Genomic DNA, 21,009 nt, shown 5'->3' on the forward strand with positions numbered 1-21,009 from the left:
GATCTTTTATAGAAGGCAATGTATACTCTCGACCCCTCAGCACAGGTTGTCTGAGAGTTGAGAGCAGTTAAACCAAGCAGTGGTTTTGTTCTCATACTGGGTCATTTTTAACTGTTTTTAGAGTTCTGTCAAGTCAAAACTCTTGAAGAAAAAAAGCAAAAAGTCTGCAAAACTAAACTCAATTTAGTATTGCAGTAATGTTTTGTCTTGTTTTTTTCTTGTCTTGTTAGTTACTTTTTACATCTATCTTGTGACCACGTGTGGCTTTCTGATCACTGGTTTAAATAGCCCAACAGTACAGGAATAGTAGTCTATACATTAAACTTCTGCTGTCATAATACAGTCCATCAATAATCTGGAACCATTCTTTATAACAATACCACTTTTACTTGTAATGGAATTACAAAACACTGGGATTATGGTACTTTTACCTGAGTAAATGATTTGAATGCTTCTTTTACCTCTGGTGTTTTTATGAGTGTGTTTACCCCGCAGACACAAACGCAGCAGAGTTTTATTGTTTCAACTATTAAAGATAATGAAGTCTGATTTACTTAATAATAAAATCAACTCCATTACTGAGTCAATATCGAGGTGTCACAGCCGTTTGCAGTGCTGGGTTTAATTAGGTGGTTTACAGTTGACGTGGACGTAATGGCTGGTGGGTATGAAATTAATATGTGCACATGTACAGGAATTGTGGGTGCATATGTTTAGTAAGAAAAACCTACGCAGGTTCTCGTACTACTTCTAAGGGTCTCAGGTGTGTATCTTTATGGACCTGTCACCATCAATCATTCACTAAACTCAAAGCTGTGTATGAGTTTCCTTCTATAAATTCCTGACATATTAAACATTTCAGGTCATGTCTTGTTATGCCCTTTGTTCTCCTGAGCTTTCTTAACTTTCAAACAGCTTGCAGGCTCTATAAGTAACAAAGAGAGAGAGAGAGAGAGAGAGAGAGAGAGAGAGAGAGCGAGAGAGAGAGGTACAAGCAGCTGCACAAACTTTACATACAGTAAATGTGTTTTTTGATTAATGGAAACAATTATAAATTATGTATGTATTATATATATATATATATATATATATACACTGTAAAAATACCAATACTTGAATATCATTCTTTAATGTCAGTGACGCATTATGCAGTCCTTTTGAACTACTCACACACCAGACAAAACTATTTGGCAGGGAAATAAAACACCAACTCCCACAAAAACTGTTTAATTGACTCCGCGAACATTTTTTTACACATTTCCAGAAGAACAACACAAGTGCCAGATGACAAAAAATGAAGACAGATCCTGCACAAAATAAAAACAGTGTATTTAAATAAAAAGGGTCACTAGTATGAATCAAAAATGAATTGTCTAAATACGTTTAATGAATCAAGATGTATACAGGATAGGAAAGTGCTTCTCCCATAGAGATTGTGTTATTAAAATCACCTGCAAAGCATCTCTGTTTGTTTAACCGTTTCCGTTCTGATGATGACATTTTCCTCTCTGGAATACTCAAGAGGCGGTATAAGGCAGGACTGGTCAGCGCCACGATTGATGCCTTGGCATTATCTGGGAAGTGCACTTCAGGACCCAATAGGTCTACGATTTCCTTGATTTTACATTCTGGTTTGGATGCAATGCTCCAATAGTTTGTGTTATAGTTATGTTTACAAGGAATGTGACTATTTGGGAGTGGACCATAATGCTCAAAACACAAGCATTCCTTGTGCCATTTTTTATCGATGTATTGCTGTTTTAGTCTCCTTTACATCAAATCAGTCCCAGGCCAGTAAGGTTTCTGAATGTGCACTGCAGGACAGTGGAGTGCTTTTGTTGATTCCTATTTAACTTATTGGAGTGCTCAAAGGGGGCAAGTACTGCATTTAAAGGAGGAAGTTTTGTTTTGAAGGCATCAGTGGCTATATCTGAAAGCTTGTTATTTAGTGGATATTTTGTGCATTATCACTCTATGCCATTGTAGCAGATGCAGTAAGAGATTTCAGACACACCATCCATTTATCTATCACAGATTACAGGATAAGAAGGCATTTCAAACCGAGCTTTGACCCGGCGTCCAGCCCACAGTTTATGCAGTAGGATTAATCAATATTTGACATCACAGACTATTAATATTTCTCAGCTTGAGGCTAGGCTGTTAAAAACAGTCTCTGTCCTGTATTGCAGCTATATGGTGCTTTACAAGTTACACACTTGACATGAACTGCAGCACTATGCAACCTCTATAACCCTATTTCAAAGTTTAAAGGGAGCAGAGCAAGTACAAAACTGCAAGGCAACAAAAAGACATTCAGAAGTTAATATTTTTGTGCTACAGTCGCAAAAAAAACTGTTGGGCTTTTTTTCTTCTTTAAAATGCAGTAGGGTTGCTTCTGAGGCTTTTCACAATAATATTCACAAAATACTACAGCAAACAAGTTGACTATAGACTATCTGTGTCAGCTCTGAGGCAACACTGCTAAATGTAAAATTCATATAAAAAAATCACAGGTGAATGGTGTTACGTGGTAATATGAATGATACAAAAACACTGTGACAGCAACTGGCTTGCTCAAATAAAGAGACACACAATAAGGATACTTGTACTGCTGAAATGTGAGGCTGTTAAAAGAGTTTGGAATGCGGTATATTAGTTAAAAAAGTATTGGAAATTAAACAGCAACTAGCCCACTGTGAACAGATAAACATCAGCTGTTAGAATAATGTAACAGATTCACATACACAAGCAGTTTAAGGTGAGGCTTTTCAACCACCAACATTAATTATGAATGAATTAAGATCATACATTCCTCAATTGTCTAGTATATTTTGATACATTCAACTACTTATTTGCCTGTTTTCACGTTTATTGTGCCAGCTCTCTCCCTGTGTGTCTGTAGATTGGTCAAGCCAGGCTGTGTCAGTGAAAGGCACTATAGAAATTACTGCATCACAACTAGACTGACACATACTACAACAAAAAAAGGTCTAATACACTACTACATGACTTCTTTTGAATTTTTCCATGTCAGGTGAACCTTCACCCATTGACAGAAACAGGGTTGGAGTAGACTTCACTTCAACTCATGTCAGTATATACATATGATATGTTTTAATAGTTCAATCAATTTGAAATGAATTAACTGAGTTTGTATCATTTTTATTTTGTTTGTGTTTAATTGGAAATTCCACTCTTCTACTCTAATTTATTAAACTGACTGAGGAGAAGTGGTAGTCACCCAACCAGATTTAAATCTTAGCCCCTTCACCAACCCAAAAAAGACACCCACACACAAACACATGCACACATACAGTGATATCAGTGGCCCACCTATAATCTTATACTATTTTTTCCTCGCCAGAATCCAGGAAATACAGTGGTAGTTATTGAAGCCCCCTGTTATCCATCTACCCTGCATATGTACTGCAGACAATTACAAAAAGAAAAAAATGTTTTACTTAAGTGGCTGTTGCCAGTTGATTTTCTAAATCATATGTGTGTCTCAAACAACAACATAATTAGCATAACAAAAAATCTACTTTTAAGAATTCAGTACAAAGTTAAACATCTAAAACATCCATGACTGTCACTGGTTTATACTCACACTGAATAACTAGAACTGGATAGTAGCCATACAAATAAAATAAAAACGGCAGTTCTATAATTTAGCCACTTTATGGTTAATTTGAGATGTAATCCCTTTAATGTCCACTCTTAAAAAAATCTTGGATTTGGTTCAAAGTAGAAAGTTTGTCCAATCATTTAATACATTCCTATATTCTAACAATCATACAACCCCTAAGGTTCACATATATTTACTTCCCACATATATGCACACACACACACACACACACACACACACACACACACACACACACACACACAAACACAAACACACAAACCCACACAAGAATGAACTCACATTTGCACAAACACACATACAGACACGCACAGGCTCACACAGACCAACATACACACATACATACACATGCACACAGCCCTACTCTGGGGCCTCACAGTAATTTAGCTCTGCAAAAGATAGAGCCTAACAGTGAGATTGCCACTTTGCTTGCCAGTAGTTGGTCTAGGCAGTCATGCGATCATTGCTGGTCTAGGAGGAGTTCAGCAGGTTGCTTAGGACTGCAAAAAGGAAGAAAAAAAAGGTCAGAACATTTCAGAGTACTGTATGTGTTCGATCTGTGTGTTTGTATCTTCTTAAAATGCATTATATGTGTATTTATGTGTGTGTGTCCTACCCTGGGGATCTGCCTGAGCCTCTGCTGTATCCGCTTTGCGTGCAGCTTCTGGATCTGCTTCTAATCACAGAGATCGACAAAGTCAGATAGACACAAAAACACTCCAAATGAAGCCCATAAGTCATCACATGTCAGTTTAGATTTCACAAGCATTTAATTAACTGACCATAAATGATGTATGACAGTGAAAGCACCCAGGGGAGAGTTTCCGAGGATGTTAATATTTCTCGGCTATAATTGCTTATCACCACCGTGAATTTATTTTTCATTTTTTTTCTGGTGTAAAACCTCAAAACTACTTGTTCATGTGCAGTCAAGCATGCCCATTTATTGTCAAAGGAGCAGCTTCAGCGCTGTACTTACTGATTACATTGCTATTGACAATCCTCACTCACTACTGAGGGAGAATCATTCATATTCATAAAGACTAAATACATATATAATACTAAATATATATAGAAGTGATTTTTTTGAAAATTTTTTAAATTCAAATGTAGAATATTTGATAAATACACGCTATTCATAGTCACAGTATAATCCTTATTCTGAAACTGACTTTTGCCCTACATTGCTTAAGATGAAAGACCTATTGCTCATGTTGACTGTAAATTCAAACTTTGCTGAATTGGTAGTATTGATATGCAGGATGTGTATGCGTTGACTGCAACTAACAACACTCTCTAAGGGATAAAGCTGAGTCTGCTATGTCTCAGAGAAAGACTGCTGACCTTCAGAACTTGTAATATTCAGACCAAACGTCACACACACACCCTACCTATGTCTCACTGGAGCTTGGCAAAGGCAAAGTGTTACTAAAGATGCTATCTTAAATCAAGACTGAGATTCTGCAGTGGTCCAAGTCAACCATATGCAGTACTCACATATGCTGCACCAAATAGCAATATTGCCTTGCAGATCATTGTTCAAGAAACTAGAGTCTAAAGGAATTGCTTTAACAAGTGCCATAATCAAGCAAATATTAAGCCTTGTGTGAAACAGTTAGGTATCATCTGTTTTTCCCAGTTAGTTAATTAATCAGCAAGATAATTACCCTGTCTATTTTTGAAGCACAGCTTTTTCTGCTGAAAGGTGAAGTATCCAACGATTGCTCCCCCTACAGCCACACCAATTGCAACCAGGATGCCTACTACTGGGCTGGAGCTGGCCTCTGTAGGAAACAAACAAATACAAAGATAATTGACACCGGTGCGTCAGAGCTGCAAATGTATAGTCAACTTTGTCAATATCATTTGAAAACAAAAAAAGCATTTAAACTCTAAACATATTACTTTGAGCATGTTTTATTATACAGATATGACTGCACTGTGTTTAACATCTGTCAGCGTAACAGCTACTTAAAGAGATTGTAATGTTCAGTTTCAACACTGGGTGCCATTTTGCAGTTGAAATAATTGAGCAGTGAGGCTCAATGACATGACATAATGTGTGCGTGTGAGAGAGATATATCATGTAGTCGTAGCATTTTCTGATCCCATTTAATTTGCCTACCTAACAATCTAGACCCCTAAAAGCATTCACAGCGAAAGCATAAATCTATCTGTACCTGTAACCCAGTTACTAGGACAACACCGATCTGTATAGTTTTCATGCTGTGTCATAGCACACAGCAAATAGCTCTCAAGCTGTTATAGTCTGTTGAAGGCACACAAACAAATGCACGCATTTAACCTACAATGCCATGATGACAATTCTTTCATTTATATACATTAAAAACACACCACTACAAGATGATGTTTTATTTTACTAAAGATAATCATATGAGGTATTATCAGCAATTTATAGTACAGTGCACTTGTATGAAGTAACATAAGATGCTGATACTAGTGTAAATATCACACAATTACTCAGTTTGTACGTAAATGTTAATTATTTGCTATAATATAACTAACAATGAATTCAACAGTTTTGATTACAGTAACCTATACATAGGCTAACCTATAAATATATATAAACTAAAGATTTAACAGCAAATGGCAGGCGTCTAAACTACATATACTTTGTGCAGTATTCAAGGTTTGATGTAGGTGTATCACCAGGTCATATGAGGCAAAATTATGCTAATATTTAACGGCTATATTATGCTGCTAAAGCCTTTTGAATTTACTATAAATGAGGAAGGAAGTAAAGATTTCAGACTAGATTATAAGGCAGTGCATGGTTTGATGCCTACATTGAATCTGTAACTTTTTTGTTGTTGCAATTTTGAACTAAAAACTATAAGAAAAGAAATCAGACATAATGGATTGTATACTGTAAAATTGTCCTATATCATTGTTTTTCCTCATTGCATCTCTTCTAAAAAAAGTAGCTCTTTATTGTCCCTGTAGTGGATTCAGGCAACAGAGACTAATAACGGCGGGATATGCTGAAGTGGCAAAAGAGAGAAAGGATGGAATGATAGTGGGGTGTGGTGGGTGAGTCAGCAACTTCAGCACACAAGAAAGAATGAAAGAGTTCAATAAATCTAGTGATAAACAAAAGGTGAGAATAACAAGGGACAGATATTAGTCAGACAACTTGCGTGACTCAAGATAAATAAATAAAAAAGAAATGAGTCAGTGAAATTAAGTGGAATAAAATCGGAGAAGGCAGTGAGTCAGTACAAGGAAGCAAAGGTGGGTAGACACAGACAAGTATAAACATGCATAATGCACTAATACAGGACATGCCCGGATTATCCATAAGGGCACTTGGGCCTGTGCACAGGGGCACCAACCATTCACAACCAGTGGGGGGGCACCACATGACACAAGCTTTAACAATATTTTCCGTAAATTGTTATATTATTCACTTGAAATTGTTGAAAGACCATACATTATTCGTTTATGAACACTAATTTCAGAATAATAATAATATAATAATAATAAATTATAAATAAATCCATATTACATGACCACTATCACTCCCCTCCCCAATCTGTCAGAGTTGAGTTGGTCCACAAGTACGTGCAAATGTATCATTTGGGGGATGGGGGTTAACAATAATCAAAAGTGGCCAGTTTAACCCTCCAAAAATGTTATCATAATGATGAATGTAAAATATTAACTGTTATAAAAATGATAAGTGGTTGGCTTTCTTGATTCAATGTAATTGGCAAGCAAAGAAAAACATGGGGGGGTGGGGGGGGCTTTGAGGTATAGTGCCCAGGGGCACCACATTGTCTTAATACGGGCCTAGTTTATTTGGTGCAAAAAGGCTGCATGAATACACACACCCACACACACATACACATACAGTGTACATACAAACATAAAGAGATAAACTGACAGACAAGATGCACTATGGAAAACACAAATCAATGGGGACCATATGTGGTCAGCAACCACAACCCCTATCACATTACTGAAAGATACAACGCCGAGATCAGAGGAAAATCTACAGTAGAGTTTGTCAATATAACTGAAAGTTAGACTTGTACAATGTGATGATCTAGACAAACTGATCTATGACTTGTAATACTTAGACAGATTATTGTATATATATATAACAACACACCAAGGCTCTTTGCGATACACAAGAAAATAGGGCAATGCTTATGCATGTTTGGGGCAGTGCATGGGTGGGTGGGATAATGTGTTAATGTGTTAAAGTAAAGAGAAGAAGGATTAACTCACCGTTTGGTTTAGGTTTGTCTGCTGTTTAGAACAGAGAGCACACAAATACAGTTAACAACATGAAACTGAACCATTTACAAACTGGTTTAACACTATGGGAGTTACATTAATGTGACACAAGTAACGGTTTATTTAAACATACACCTGTATCTGTATCCCTACTGTATCTGTTTGAGAGTCAAGAACGGAAGTTACGTCCAAGCTTGAGAAGTAGCACCTTTGACAGATGTAGCGCAACTGCACTTGAGAATTCAAGGGAAAATACTCAGAAGACCAGTTTCGAACATTGTTTGAACTAAAACAATAGGGGTGAGGCTTTTTTCCGCTGAGTCTTGTATCCTTTTTGTATTGTCAGAGGCATGCCAGTAATATCCTGTGTGCTTCACCAGTTTCTCGAACTACATGAGCCCTACTACGGCTGCTATGGCTGCAAAGCTATGTATATGACTGCAGATGGCGTGATTATTTTTGTTGTTATTATACATATTTTTGACAATGAACACAAAAAAGTCTTACCATCTCCTATGGCACCAGCAACATGTGCTAAAAAGAAAGAAAAAAAAGAAACACGAGTAATTAAAGGAGGATGGGGATAAAGGATAAGGCATTATCATTCCCAGTTAAATGTGTTAATAATGCATGTAAAGCACAGATAACAGAGAACAACAAGGTAGGAGCAAGACTATTCACACACACACACACACACACACACACACACACACACACACACACACACACACACACACACTGCATGAAATGTCCCTTGTGTACACTCATAGAGACACCTTTATAATATCAGAGCAATAACATATCTGTGAGAGACATACACATTCTATGTCTTTCTCTCTGATCTTTGATTCGATCCATATGCAAAACTACCCTGTTATCTCCTTCTGTGCTGCCTGTCTTTATACGCCTGTGACATCATGGCTGCCCTCTACCTGCTTCAACATGACAAAGCCACTAATAACAGAGCACTAAAAGAAGAGTGCCTTTCACTAGATTAAAATAATTATACGGACAAAGATGAATCAGCTATCTGATGGGGAATAAAGGGTGAACGCTGCGAGAAATCAGTGCTAAAGTGTTACTGTCAAATTGCTCTGTGGCTAGTGAATAAGCTTTCTCGACCCAGGAGGAAAAACGTGTCAATTTGTTCTTGTCATGGGAACAGAGCTCATAAAATTAGAACAGCATTCTTGCAGTATATAGATCCACCAGAAGAATGTCTAAAAGCATCTTGTATGAGGCGTTGTCTTGACGTGGTACGAACCATTTGGAAGAGTTACTTTGTAGTTTTCATGCCAGACTAAAGCCAGTTACACCAGGTGCATAAATATGACAAAAGCAAGAACAATTTAGAGTTACAGACAATGCTGAATGGTGAGATTAGCCTGTTTTGGCTCAATGCACAAATATCTATCAATTAGGTAGTACAGGAAGCACAACGGTGATGACTGGTCTAACTAAGTCAAGTTGTTGTAATTTCTATATTTATTAAGTCACTAAGTTTAGGCTTACTAGCTCAAAGTATAAAACCCCTTTATGTAAGTGGCGTTATTCCTTAGAGTTGAGATCGTTCTGATCTCAAAGACATCCAGTTACTGCTGGGTTAATCTCACCGTTCCACATAGTTGCAAACAGCGTGCAGAGTGATAAAAAAAGGCATCCATGAGATTGTGGTGACTAGGAAAGACAGTACAATTCCACTAAAACTGAACTATGTCTTTACTCGTGTCTGTTTGTATTGCTAACTGTGTACCCAAAGGTTCTTGTGCATCCTTACATACGTTTTGGTTATTGGTTACAATGATGATATCAACAGTAATTGTCATAAGAAGTTACTAACCCCCAGAACGGCTCCGTCCTTGGCTGTTCACTGCATTCTCTCCTCCTGCCAGAGCATCTTCCAGGTTAAATCCTACATCTGAAAAAACAATATCATTGGTGACAGGAATGTAATATCAATCCCCCTAGGGGAAAATTCACTTTTCACTGTCCCGCCCAAGAGGGATATATTCCAGATGTTCACCAAAAACATGTAATCTCTTTAACACACTATACTATGCCGTTGCATGTTGAACTATTTAATGATAATATCAGCCATCATGGAAGCTTTCAGTCCCTAATGGCCCCTAGAGTGAATACCCTGCAGAGGTGTCCTTGATAAGGACTCTGAAACACTACCTGTTGCAAGGGTGTGACAGAGATCTTGTGAACTAGTGTTGACTTAGATTAAGGCATATTATCTGCCAGAAACAATACCATACCTTGACTCTATATAATTAGGGAAAACCCAAGTGACTAATACAACAGTTTTAGGCTGGGCAGGGCGAGGTAGGATCGGTGAATTATTTTAGATAGAACCTCAGGGGCACAATTATCCATTGAGCTATTTTTTCATCTAAAACTAATCCTGACATTAAATCACAGTTAGTAAGCATTGTGCTCACTTTGTAAAGCACCATTTGTCACACATGAATGTTAAATAATCAAACCATATTTTGAGCCAAGATTTACTCCAATACTATAATTCTCCTGCTTTCATTTCTATCTATTTCTTCTTTTATACTTCTCTGACATTTCCATTAACCTCACCACCTTCTCCTCTCTTCTCTTTCCCTTTGCATCTCCAATTCTTTTCCTCTTGTGACCACCGTGCAAGAATGTTTCTCTGCCATTTATCACGTGGAAGAAACCTTCTATAGCAACTGATTAATGAGGTAAAATTGTGTGCGCCAAAATCCCACCTCATAACCTTCCTAAGTTGGTAACAAAAGCACATCTGTTTCCCATTAATTTGTTCAGAAAATGGGGAGTTGCAGCAAAATGATACATTATATCTCATGAAAGCAGGACATGTACATTATCTAAATGACTGATAACACAAAATGATTGTAACAACAATACTTTCATGGGTATGCCTGGGGTCAAATTGGGTCACCACCCAATGGAGATTTAATATGTTTTGACATATTGTAGTAGGTTCAGAGTTTGAGGGAAATACACGGCAGTCAGATTAGCTCAAACACAATCCATACAGACTTCAAAATGTCTCTCTTTAAATACAACTGCTGATACTGTTCTGTGATTCCCAAGCTATTTCCCACTCACAATAATGTCATGTAATGCTCCTACAGTATGTAATATTTCAACATTTCCATCTGTCCCAAGCGTCAATTAAACGTTAGTTCCTGCGGATTCATTGTTACCTTAGTCACTAACATACGTGGCTTTTTATTATGTTGTCCTGAAGTTCTCTTGTATAATAAAAAGAGCTTCTGAGTCATACTCATAAGCAATTATTTGTGGTGTGCCTTAGTAATTTGTTTAACTGTGTGATGGCTCCAGAAAGATTGAGGTTTATATAATGTGGCTTTGGAAATTGCATAAATGAAATGAAAAATATATTTTTACCTGCATTCACCTTAGCAACAATCTCTTCTGTAACTGTTGGCAAATACAAAGAACAGAGACATGGTTTGATGCAATTACAAAAGCAGAAATGGTGTTTTCTCATCTCTCTCTCTCTCTCTCTCTCTCTCTCTCTCTCTCTCTCTCACTAGTTAAAAAATAAGCAGAATTAATGCATCTTAAATCATATAAGCACCCATAGTTGTAACAGCTTTCTAAAAGTGTTCACAAAGGAGAATATGTGAATGTCTAATTTCTCTATATTGCACTGCAGATTATGTAGATATTAATTAAGGCATCACACACTTTGAATATAGGAGATGTATCATGAATTGAAAAGTATGTTGATACCATGACACAACCTGACATGTTAATTAGACAGAATGTACCAGAACAAAGTTTTACAAACATGTTTGTAAAGAGGTGAGCTCATGTACAGAATACATGTGTCCAGCTTTCTCTACAACTCATCTTTATATCTGTGTACTTTTATTTCACACCTACAAGTTACACACTCCATCCAGATGCCGTAGAATGTAGCAATTTATAAGTTCTTACCCACTGTCTCTCAGTGCTATTCTGTACCAGTGTAATTAAAGAAAAAACACGGAAACAAGCATGGGAATTCTTGCTTTCACAAATTACTGTATATCAATGGCATTTTCCAAAGTGTGCATAATATGTACCAGAGCATCTATATTCTTACTTGTGGGGACAATGACCTCCACTTGTGGTACTACATTTTCATCACCAGCTGGATCAGTAAGTGTTCCCTCATCTGCTACAGCTGGATCTGCTGCTGGTGTGGCTTTAGGTCCACTCTATTAAAAAATGTATTATATAGCATATAAACATGTTGTAAGGACACATTAACTCTTGAATAATATCTATGTAGACTTTGTAACACTGCTACTGACCTCCTCCTGAGCAGGTGTTGTACCAATGTTTGAGGTAGCTTCCTCCTCTCCATTAGCTGTTGGTTCCTCAGCCTTTGGATCCTTAACCTCTGGATCAGCTGCAGGCTCTGGACAGGAGAGTGAAACAGAGGGAAGGGCTAGTATTAGATCATTGACATGTTTTTATCATTCATTTACCCAAAGTGTTATGACATTGGACAGTGATGGCTTGTTTTATTGCACTGTTAAAAAGAGGTTGAAAAAGTAGTGTGCCACACCTTTGCACATTGACTAGTTGAATGGAAGGAGTAGGTAATACATAGAAAGGGGAAATTCAAGGAAGAATTGCAAAACTTGATTGACTGAAATCTTTATTTAAACAGGAAAGGCCATGTGCAAATGGAGAACTTAGGAACTAAGGCCTTATTTCTGTTAGTATTTAATTTGTGTCAGAGTGTGTCTGTGTTTTTTTTTGTTTTTTTTACTTCGATTTCACTGTATTTCATTTTCAGTGTGCATATTTGAACACCTAGTAATCACCTTGTGTTGCAGCTGCTTCTGCCTCAGTGTCTGCTGGTTCTGGTTCTGGTTCCTCAGGGGCAGTTGTCGTTGGTTCTGCGTCTTCAACCGCAGGAGTCACTGGTTCATCGACTCCATCTTCATGGTCAGCAGCGGGCTCAGGCTCAGACTCGGGCTCGGGCTCAGGCTCAGACTTGGGCTCAGACTCGGACTCGGGCTCGGACTCAGACTCGGGTTCGGACTCGGGCTCGGACTCAGGCTCGGGCTCGGGCTCGGGCTCGGGCTCGGGCTCGGGCTCAGGCTCAGGCTCAGGCTCAGTTGGTATTTCCTATATTCAGCACACAATATACATCTTATACATTCATATAATGATCCAGAAAAACAAATCTCTAAACATTTATAGTTAAGAAGGCCCTCCTGTAGTTGGGTGGTTTTAAGATAACTTCTGCTTATTTGTTAGTGCTTCACCATCTCTTTCTTGTACTAAGCACAACTGATTTGCAAACTGGAGCTATGCTGAAATACAAAACACAAAAGTCAGTCTGAAAGGGCAGACACAGAGGTGCGAATACATTTCAAGCCAATAACATAATGGTACATAAAACTTTTTAATATCCAACTAAGAAGTAACATGACACGTTTTTCAGCCATTTGATACATCTCAGATTATCAAATAACTGCCTAAGGATTTAGAACTAGATTTTCTCCAGACTTCAGTGAGCTTGATTACATAACGCGCAGAGGCACTGTTACCCAGAAACATTGAATAACTCAGGTGGCCCAGAGCTGGACAGGATTTATAGATAAGATAAGATAAGATAAGATAACACTTTATTGTCTGTTCTTGCAAAAGCATTAAAAACATCTGTAAGGTCACACTCCAGTAATCACCAACAAGACATGATACAGATTATTTATGTATTATGTATATATTGTGTCAGCACTGCGGTTTTTAAAGGGCTTAACCCTTTGAGTTGTGCTCCTGGCTATGCAAGATAAGAGTTTGTCAGAGTTTGGAATAAGGACGAGGTCTAAAGGCAATACAAGTTTGCAATGTTACAGTAACCCTAACTGAAAATAACTATTTACTATATAACTATATTCACCTTTACATTATTGATGACATTAGTCAGACCTGCACTTACAGTATGTCACTTTTTTAGGTTTTTCTGTTTTTCAAGACCAGTTGTAAGTACAAACCAATTTAATTAGTCAGTAGGCTACATGACAGGATACCTCTACTCAGATAAAAGACAAATGAACAAAATAAATAAAGAATTAAACGAAACAAAATATTCTTATTCTTTACCTCGGCTGTATGGTCAGTTTCATCGTCATCAGCGGTTTCTTCATTGACCTCTGGTGCTGCATCTGCTTCAGGGGCCGGGGTCTCAAGAGCTGCTGCCTCCTCTGTTGGGGCTACATCATCTACACAGAGGTGTGTAAAGAGAGAAATCATGACAATAATTAAATACACAGCACCCATACAGTGATATACTGACTACTGACACATCAATTTAAAAAGTGGGAAAAATAAAGGGCTGTCCTGAAACCCTGGTACTTCAACAAACATCACACAACTGACTTCTTATGCCTTTGGAGGCTTAAATTTGACAACACAACATCCAAAACAGACTGTATTGACCATTTTTTCGTGCCCTGTCTATTCACAAACAAATACGAGTAAATAGTATAATTTAAAATAGAACCAATAGAATGTAAGACTGGTAGTGATTAGTGTAACCGTTGGTAATTAAAAGCAGCATGCCCTTATTCCATCTGTTGTAATTTAAAACCATTAAAGTCATCTGTCTGAATGGTTCTTAAGATGTTGTAGATTCAACACATTCTCTTACACAACTATCATAAATGACACACACACACACACACACACACACACACACACACACACACAAATACACAGAGCCACACCCTGCTCTGATTGGTCCCTGATGTGAACGCTCCAGCCACAACTGGTTGACAGACGCATCGATCACGTCTCACCTGCCTCAAAATCCTACGAAGACTCGACCTCAGTACTGGCATTGCAACTCTGTACTAATGAGAAAATACAAAGTGCATGTCTTTGTCATTCTGTGTGTGAGATGAGCATGGTGATTGTGTGTGTTTGAGCCAGTGCTGTGAAATTCCCCTGTTGCACGTGAGAAGCTGAAACAGCAAAACTGTGCTCTGACTTGAGCATTCTTTGCTCTGCTGATTTCAGCAGCACCCTGATGCTGGTTCATCGGAGCAGTACCTTCTTCCAAATACGAGTACCAACCATTAAATAAAAGATATAATAATTTAGAAATTATGGTATTAGTGATGCTGTGCTGTCTGTTGGCAAAACTGTATTTAGAATGGATTGAAAAAGTTGAAGAAAATTTACAGGAAGGCAGGACGGTTGCCAAAACACTACTAGAAAATTAGACATACATGTATATTAATACGAGTCGTGAGGTTTTACTGCTCAGTATCACAACTCTCTTCCTTAACATGCTCAAAAAAAATAATTATTCAACAGTTGCTCATTGACAAGCAAATTTCCAATGAAGGATCACTGTTTGCCAAGTGAGATTGTATCAGAATTGCACAAATCCATACACACGCAAGTAAGTGTGCACAAGCATGGCTTAACACACACTATACATGCACTCATGTACAGAAACATGAATGTAAGACATTTACAAATAAAAAAAACAAGCACTCATTGTTTCTCTCAATTCCTGTTTCTCCAGTGAATGTCACTGTACGAGCTTAGCATCCAAGTTAAACAACAATCAGTGCCCTTAATGGTTTCTTAAGAATCAAGCAGCATTCCGAGTTGGATAAACAGGACTGCATGAGTACATGTATGTGCAAGTGTGGTGCTTGTGTGGGTGTTTCTATTTCACGATCTTACAACTTCCTCGGAAATTATTGCCTTTTTCTTTTTCAACCTTGTGATGTGTGTCTATGTTGTTACTCTTGCAAGGCAAGTTCTCTCTGTCCAAGGCGAATTTCTCCTTAGGGAGACTAATAAAGAGACTTTGACTTTGACTAAATCAAACATGTACCGTGGCACGACATTGAACCTGTTGAATTGTATGAACTTTTAACTCACATTTTATTGTTTATTTTCAGACCAGGGTCTCTGTTAATGTGTGTATATGTATTTATGTCTTCGCTAACAGTAAATGTGGAAATAAGTGGGCAAATTTTTTTAATGACATTGTGCCTATATGAACGTGAGTGTGAGGTATGTGGCTCTCATGTAACACATAGTGTGTGTGTGTGTGTGTGTGTGTGTGTGTGTGTGTGTGAGAGAGAGAGACCCCCATACAAACTGTATTTCTCTTGCCACTCTATAGAACATTCTGTTCCGATCTATCAGTTTGCCACTTCCTCTAACTACAACCGCTACAACCTCCTATACAGCCCCCCACCCACCAACACACACATGCATGCGCACACACATGTGCGTGTTTGCGTGCATATAAACTCATTAAAACACCTTTTCCTTTCAGTCCAAACATACAAACAACCACATGTCCACACACACGTGAGGCAAGTTAACTTTCACTCTCACACTGAGTAAGTGCTGTCCTGTTTTGTGTTAGCGCAGCAGTGAAACAACTTGTTGCACATCCAAACCTCTCTTGCTCCTTGCTTTGTTTTTGATTTTAGGACTGTCTCCCCCCTCCTCTCTCTGTCTCTCTCCCAAACTCACTTTGTTTCTCTGCCACTGCTTTCCCTTGAGGCTGATGAGTCATCTGTGTGTCTCTGACATGGCTGCACGCTATTGTATGAGGCTGTACAGCATGTGGAGTGTTAAAATGCAAAAAGGTCCCCCAGAGGAAGACTCTTAAATCAAACCAGTTTACACATGTGGGAAAACATCATACTGTCAGTAACATTATGTTATTTTGGAAAACTAATAAAGTGGTTTGATAGATCGATACATACACTCCATGGCCACTTTATCAGGTACAACTAAACTGTATATGTACCATCTGATGCAATCCAATACAACAGCTCTGCCACATATTCTCTATTAAACATAAAGCCTAGTTAAACGTATAGCTCTCTGACAGTAGCAATCAAAACATGAACATTATTGAAAGGTCAAATGTATGCCTGAGCTGTTGTATTAGATTGTACAGGTGTAGCTCATAAAGTGTAGATATCTCTCTGTTGAATCGTTTGATAGAGAAAACAATTTGAGATTTGACCTTCAAATAGACAAACATATAGCCGACCCGGAAAAGTTGTTAAATGAATGGTTCAAACACTGTGGGAAATGTGCTTTCTTGCTAAGTGTTAGATACAAAGTGTTAGATACGAAGATACCATTCTCATGTCTGTATGCTAAATGTGAAGCTAAAATAAACTAATATGGGGCATCGTCAGCTTTTGCAAGAGTTGTTTACTGGCAACAGGTAAAAACAAAATCACAATCGCTATCACAATCGCAATCACAATGTGGCACCAATTGCGATTAAAACGAAATGCACATACATTGTAAAACTGTAAGCACTATCAGCAAGTTACATCATGTTGTTGGTGAGCTACTATGACAACAGCCAATACAGTGTGAAGACTGCACTTGAAGTGTTATGTTTTAAACGCTTCATGGAAGTTTTAGGGCTGTAATGGTGTTTGATGTCGGTGCCACTGTTTTGATATCCCACGGGTGATACATGATGAAACTGTTCACCATGGCACCTGGTGACATTTGTTGGTAAGCCTGATAATAAAAAACTGAAAATATTTCTAATTTCCGTCATGTTCACCTTTTGTTTTGAATTTAGAAAAGAACAAATAAGTGAATCTTTTTCTTCTAAATCACTGCACTTTTAGTTATGAAACACACAGTCCACATTACATAAAATGGAGTCTGAGGCATGTTATTAATGTCAAAAGGGAGAGGAACTTCATTTTCCGACTCTTTTGGTTTCTGCCGTGAGTTTGTGTGAGATTACCTCTGTGTGATTCAACGAGTAATATTGCATGTACATACACCAATAAGCCTTGCCCCGTAACAGTACACCAGAAACTGTGTGTGTGTGTGTGTGTGTGTGTGTGTGTGTGTGTGTGTCAGGTGATATAACAACACTTTCACTGCACATTGTTTTGTCAGGTATGATTCTATTGTGTGTTTGTAGGACAGAAAGTGCTGTTTACCCAATTATGCACACCTTTAAACTGCCCCCATGGGAGCAGAGAGTGTGTGTGTGCATGTGCATGTGTGTCTTTCATTAAAAGAGTGATTTATGTGTTGGTAGTTGAAAGTGTAAACACACACACACACACACACACCTGGCACACATCACACCGCTCTTTTTGCTTTCATCTGCCTCTAACACACACATATGCTCTATAACTGACTCATACTACACACACTCACATTAATGAAGCACTCACATACTCCCACGTCCTGTACATTAAAGTCATACCCCACACACACCCACATACTCTTTCACACACACACACACACACACACACACACACACACACACACACACACATATGCTGAGGGCCCTGGGGGAGAGGAAGGCGCTGAAACTAGTTGTGTTGTTGGGTGTTGTCTACAGCTGGAGCTGGATCTAGTTACTGAGACACTCCCTATCCTTCACTTCTATAGCTTACACACACCGTGAATGATGTGCACACATGCGACTGACCTAACAATCCATCATTTTCAGCGAGCAAACACCCATGGATATTTCCTGTGTCACAGTACACCAGAACCCATTGGGTTTACAGTGAGGTTACAGTTCAGCATTAGAAAAAAGTGTGTGTGTGTGTGTGTAATCTGTTTTCATGTAAAGCACTTTGAATTGCCCTGTTGCTGAAATGTGCTATACAAATAAAGCTGCCTTGCCTTGCCTTGCCTTGTGTGTGTGTGTGTGTGTGTGTGTGTGTGTGTGTGTGTGTGTGTGTGTGTGTGTGTGTGTGTGTGTGTGTGTGTGTGTGTAAGGGTGAATCCTCTCTGGTGGTTTGTTCTTTCGTTAATAAAACGTGAACCGGTAGAGTGAGATTACACTAGATCATATCCAAGCAAAGCCAACGTTTTTCAACTGAAATGTTGTTTGCATAATGATGATGAAGCTCACTGTTGCTCTGACTATCTTTCTCACGCTTTCCTTCCTTGTATATCTCTCTGTTTTCCCTCTAAATCCGCTACAACATTTCTCTTTTATCTTCTTCCCACATTTCCCAAACTTTCCCTCCATCTTTCCCAGTGTCTGTGCTTTTCTCAATGCTTCCTTTCTCTCCCTCAGAGTTTTATTGCTCGTTTGAACAATCTGAAATCATTGCATGCTCCGCAGGGAAGGGCAGGGGCCCATGGGCCAGCTAAAGAATAAGGAAGAGGACGGAGAGAGCAAATAATGAAGAATGATGGTATAGAGAATAAAATGAGAGGGAGGAAGAGAGATAGAGAGACTTGTGACTTAAAAAAACCCATCAGGGATCAAATAAACAGATAAAAAGAGGAGTTAGGAGGGGTGAAAGAGAGAAAAAAGACATACTTAAGTAAGGATAATGGGCCCACCACACCCCTGTGGGCCAAAACTCATGTCCAAAAATATATGGCCACATTACATGACACACCTATTTCACTGATAATGTCTGGGCTGCAGGTCCATGAACAATCCATACAGAAGAAGAGGACAGAGCTGATTTTATTCATTCAGTCAGAACTGAGTAAACCAAGTCGATTACAGCTAAAGGTGAATTGAATTGACATTCCGACAGGGAGGCAGACAGGCTGGCAAAAGAGACAAGAGGAAATTGCACTCGCACAGACACATATGAGACATGAGACAAACGGAAGAAGAAGAGGAGAGAAAATGCAGGAGAGAAAGATATAGGTTAAAGCCAGAGGGATATGGATGAGGGAAAAAGAGACAGTGAGATGAAGATGACCAACACACAGACAGAAGGCAGAAGACATATCAAGATAGACAGACAGACATGATAGAGATATAGATAGATAGATAGATAGATAGATAGATAGATAGATAGATAGATAGATAGATAGATACTAATGCGCGTGCAAACAGAAACATCTACATTCAGCTGAAGGCTGGGCTGAATTAAGTGGAAAATAAATCATTACCTTGTGCCTTGGCGCTTGCCGCCAGCAGGCTTCCTAATAGCAGAATCCACAGGTATGACATCATGGGAACACGGTGTTCTGGCTGCGATTGAACCGGGGCTCAGACTCTCTTTCCTCGGCCTTCCAACAGGTCAATTAACCGGCTTGAAGGTTTCAGGTGGACCTGGAGGGCGTGCGTGTCGGTGTGCCGGTGCGTTCTTGCGCTACGGATCAAACCCGTGGTGTCTCCAAAGGTGCTCAGATGCTCGGCTCAGTGCGCGCCGCCGCGGATCCTTTTGTCTGGATTTGAAGAGAGAAGGTCCAGTCTTTATTAAGGTGGGCGGGTCTCTTCTCTCAAATACAGGCAGGCAGGCGGACAGCAGGGCTGTACGGTGCTGCTGTGAAGGCATTACTTACCCGCTAATGGGTGTTTTTACAATTACCATTCCGATGCTATGACTGTCATCAACAATTTGGTACGCGTCTTTATCAACATAATCATCAACATTAGTGCCAGAAAAAGCTCATTTATCCAGAACAATATTCCAGTCCTCTCCCTTTTAGATTACTGAGATGAAATTGTAATCGTGCCCCTTTCATTTTAGTCCATAACTGACAGGATCCATCCATCCTGTTAAAAAATATCTCCCCTATCAGCATGTCTAGCATTTCCATTATAATTTTGCTACGATATACAATATGAAAAACAGCTGAGATATAGGCCTAAAGATGATCTAAAACTTAAGGAAATTCGCACTATGGTGGTTTGTATTGCAATTATCTTGTCAAAAAGGGCTTTTGAATATGTGTACACTGCAGCTAGGAAGGGCTCGACAAAGCCTCGACAAAGTCTGTGCTGCTTTCTTACAGCCTCATAAGGCTATGATTGACTTGGATGTATTCAAGTAGCCTAGGCCCTATTGGGTTTCTGAGAAACATTGAATTAATGGATTTGGAAATGTAATGATTTGGTCTGTTTATAATGTTAAATTATTGTTAGGTTTTTATTTGAGAAAACCTCACATGACCACATGCAAACCAACCAGTAGGTGGATCTGAAAAGAGAGCATGTTCCTAGCTCCTTTTCATTACCACTTGAAATGCCTTTACTAGTATTGATCGGCAGGTGGCGCCTTTCGTTCACAATTATAGTTCACACCTTCAACCAATCTTTTCTATATGAGGCGTTCAAATCCCAATACTCG

General features: G+C 38.7%; 1 protein-coding gene across 4 annotated transcripts; it reads right to left on the reverse strand.

Moving 5' to 3' along the window:
* Positions 1–1,211: 1,211 nt before the first annotated feature.
* si:ch211-39i22.1 (protein TsetseEP) lies at positions 1,212–20,125 on the reverse strand. 4 transcript variants are annotated; one of them, XR_004898079.1, is made up of 14 exons: positions 19,826–20,124; positions 14,033–14,151; positions 12,992–13,051; positions 12,745–12,913; positions 12,226–12,332; positions 12,015–12,129; positions 11,312–11,344; positions 9,744–9,821; positions 8,411–8,437; positions 7,895–7,915; positions 5,311–5,427; positions 4,260–4,319; positions 3,945–4,143; positions 1,212–3,888 (listed from the first exon to the last, which is right to left on the reverse strand). XR_004898079.1 is itself a non-coding variant. In XM_031299955.2 (12 exons), exons 1-12 carry the CDS (start codon positions 19,887–19,889, stop codon positions 4,115–4,117), a joined length of 1,077 nt encoding a protein of 358 aa, XP_031155815.1. In that variant the 5' UTR covers positions 19,890–20,125; the 3' UTR covers positions 1,212–4,114. The 4 variants fall into 4 exon arrangements, 1 of the variants encoding a protein (XP_031155815.1); XR_004898077.1 differs by having other exon boundaries at positions 12,745–13,051; positions 19,826–20,125; XR_004898078.1 differs by having other exon boundaries at positions 1,212–3,894; positions 12,745–13,051; positions 19,826–20,125.
* Between the last annotated feature and the right edge of the window lie 884 nt (positions 20,126–21,009).

Source organism: Sander lucioperca, chromosome 8, assembly GCF_008315115.2.
Source record: "Sander lucioperca isolate FBNREF2018 chromosome 8, SLUC_FBN_1.2, whole genome shotgun sequence".
Lineage (NCBI taxonomy): Eukaryota > Metazoa > Chordata > Actinopteri > Perciformes > Percidae > Sander > Sander lucioperca.

Excerpts from the sequence above, each read along its gene's own strand:
- si:ch211-39i22.1 (XM_031299955.2), bottom strand. The coding sequence starts at position 19,889 with ATGATGTCATACCTGTGGATTCTGCTATTAGGAAGCCTGCTGGCGGCA. Across the intron at positions 13,052-14,032 it reads AAACTGACCATACAGCCGAG|GAAATACCAACTGAGCCTGA; the intron begins GTAAAGAATAAG and ends TGCTGAATATAG. Across the intron at positions 7,916-8,410 it reads TGCTGGTGCCATAGGAGATG|CAGACAAACCTAAACCAAAC; the intron begins GTAAGACTTTTT and ends TGTTCTAAACAG.